The sequence below is a fragment of the Octopus bimaculoides genome, chromosome 1, assembly GCF_001194135.2.
Source record: "Octopus bimaculoides isolate UCB-OBI-ISO-001 chromosome 1, ASM119413v2, whole genome shotgun sequence".
In the NCBI taxonomy this organism is placed as follows: Eukaryota; Metazoa; Mollusca; class Cephalopoda; order Octopoda; family Octopodidae; genus Octopus; species Octopus bimaculoides.
In genome coordinates this window covers 41,268,625-41,271,567 of record NC_068981.1, presented here as the reverse complement: position 1 = coordinate 41,271,567, position 2,943 = coordinate 41,268,625, and the positions used below count along the sequence as shown (strand labels likewise).

The following is a 2,943-nucleotide window of genomic DNA, read 5'->3' as shown; positions in this document are numbered from 1 at the left end:
TCTCTCTCTCTCTCTCTCTCTCTCTCTCTCTGTATATATACATATATATGTACATAATTTGTTATTCTGAATTCAATTTATTCATTAAATAGGAAATCAATTCTGGATTCATAACATAAAATAATAATGATAATAATAATGATAAATGAAAAAAAAAAAAAAAGGTCAGGCAGCATTAGTGCAACACTTCTGCTGAACATGAATCTTTCCTTATGTTACAAATTGGACTGTCATTTGTGACTAGGTTTAGCAGTAATTTAAAAGCAGAATGAGCTGTTAGTCCTCCTGAGGGAATGGTGGCAGCAAAGTCAGACGATGCTACAGCAACTGCAATTCTTTTTTGTTGCTTTACCTTGGAGAGAAGCAATGTTGTTACAAATGTTTTACCTGTGTTACCAGGAGCATCAAAAAAGAAAATTCCACTGCTTTTTTCTCTGACTGACGAAATAATTTGATCATATGCACAGCATTGTTCTGGAAGAAGTTTAGGTTCATGTTCATTCACAAATGCAACCAACTCTGTGGTGCCATAGTCTCTCTTGCTATGTCTCTTGAAGTTAAATCACTAATTTGACAATTTGTTTTTGGCGTTCCAGAGCCAGACTTGTAAATTTTTACTTCCCATGGCCAAAGGTTGATCCTCAATTTCAATCAATACTTGGTTAAAAATTGTTTCAGAGAACTGAATATTGATATCTGGGTTTGCCTGTTGAACTGCATACTTTAAGTACTCAGCCATGTCCTCATGATGTTTCATCCAAAGCTGTAGGGGACTGCTAAGTCAACATATGTTGAGTATAATTACAAAAAGGTTATGGAGTTTCTTTTGAGAATCTGATACTGATGCTTCAGTCAATGCAAGGTCCCAATACTCATCATTTTCTAAAAAACTTCCCTATAACTTTCACACACATGACCATTTACCCTCCTCAAATCGTGGAATGATTTGGGACCGTGTACTCCATGCAAAAGGAGCCATAAGTAGTAGCATCCTGCTTGGCTTGAGTTGACACTGCAAACTCTTGCAAGAGCATCGGGCCCACGTTCCCTTTTGTGCCATTTATTGTTTCTTCAGGTGTAATACTTGCGTAAAGGAGTTTTCTTGCATCTTCATCTACTTGCCAAACTTAAAAAAGGCAGTAAGGGTAGTTTCTTTTGGAGAAAGTGCTTGTTGCAAGGCTTTTTGTTTTGTAAAGATAACCTTGTAGCCATTCTCTAGATGGATACTCAGATGAATGATGACTGGGTGCCTCTCATGAATGAGAAACTGAAGATGTACCAAAAAGCCTCATTGGTATTGATGTATCTTCCTCTGTCATACTGTGCAACTTCGTCATTTTTATTTATCTACTGACTGCCATTCTGCATAAGAATGTATGTTGCAGCATCTAAACCTTTGTTTATATATTTGCAAACATACTTAATAAAGTTAACAGAGTTGCAGAATTCGACATTGACTCTGCCTACCTGTATTCATCTTTGCTTCACTGTAGATTTCTGATCGTCTACATCTACCCCGTCTCCTCTTGTAAAGAGTGAGAACATTGCACTCAGAAACTTTTTTGAAAATTAATAAGGGGGAATAAATGAAAAGATGAGTTACATGAATTTCTTCACAAGAGTGATTGAAATAAATGGTGATTGTGAAATGCCATACACATGCACACACACACATGCACGGTATCAAATATCAGATAAAGTGGACGCATGTGAGAGAGAGAGAGAGAGAGTGAAGGGGTGTGTTGTCATGTATACATACATAAATAAATAAGCATACATCTTTTTGCATGTATGTGTGCGTGTGTGTGAGAGAGAGAAAGTGCCACTTAGACATCACTCTCTCTCCCTTCCACACACACATACAAAAAAGATTATGTATTTATGTATGTACAGATACATGACAACACACCCTTCACTCTCTCTTTCTCTCTCACATACACAAAAACACATACATAAATGTATACAAACATACATATAAAAACACACATCTGTGTGTGTGTGACTGACTACAAATATGTAGAGCTGAACATGGCATGCAAAAAGTAAATAAATAAAAAGTTTTTGGACGCCCCATGTTGAATTGCAAAATTCTAATATATTTGTGTAATAAAGAAATCGAGTCTGGAGTGTGTGTGTTTGTTTATATTAGAGAGACAGTATGTGTGTGTTTATGAGAGAGAGAGAGAGAGACCATTGCAAACAATGAATGAAATAAACATGAAATGAAGAAATCATATAAATAAAAGCTCATTAAAGAATATCTTGTACCAAATATTTATATTTGTGAGCTTAGTAAACATTTATTTCAGTAATTTATCGTAGTTGTTTGCAAATAGCAAATTAAAACTTGAAATGAAAACATTAAAATAGAGAGTGAGAGATTTCGCAAATGAAAGTGGAAAATTTTGCCGTTGCTACATCAGTAGCAGAAGTTGACATTGTGAAGGAAATAATTTTCTCTTTTATAGCATCCATTTATAGCTCCTATGGAGTTTGCTGTTGCTAATGAAAATGGTGGAATGGTGATACGGAGCTTTTATGAACATGGTACTCTTCGTGACTACATTTGCAAGTGTAAACCTAAGCAAGCACACTTTTTGAAGAAGTATGCCCGACCCAAAACATATTGTGTTTTAGAAACAAGAGAAATTCAAAGATACGGAAGACAAATTCTTGAAGTTTTGAAATTTCTCTATGATAAAGGATTACCATATGGTAAGTTTAAATAGTTTTTAAATGAACATACTGTTGCAGATAGGTGAAGAACATAGAACTGAAATTGATATACATATAGGCACAGGCATGGTTGTGTGTAAGAAGTTTGCTTCCCAACCACATGGTCCCGAGTTCAGTCCCACTGTGTGGCACCTTTGGTAAGTGTGTTATACTATAGCCTCAGGCCAATATATATATATATATATATATAATATATATATATATATA

General features: G+C 35.1%; 1 protein-coding gene across 1 annotated transcript in view; it reads left to right on the top strand.

Annotated features, from left to right (window-relative positions):
- Window positions 1-2,943, top strand: part of LOC106878940 (PX domain-containing protein kinase-like protein) — a 52,707-nt gene that overhangs the window by 18,262 nt on the left and 31,502 nt on the right. The window contains exon 7 of the mRNA XM_014928312.2: window positions 2,469-2,715. Within this exon, the coding sequence (XP_014783798.1) occupies window positions 2,469-2,715 (247 nt within the window). The remainder of the gene's footprint in view (window positions 1-2,468; window positions 2,716-2,943) is intronic.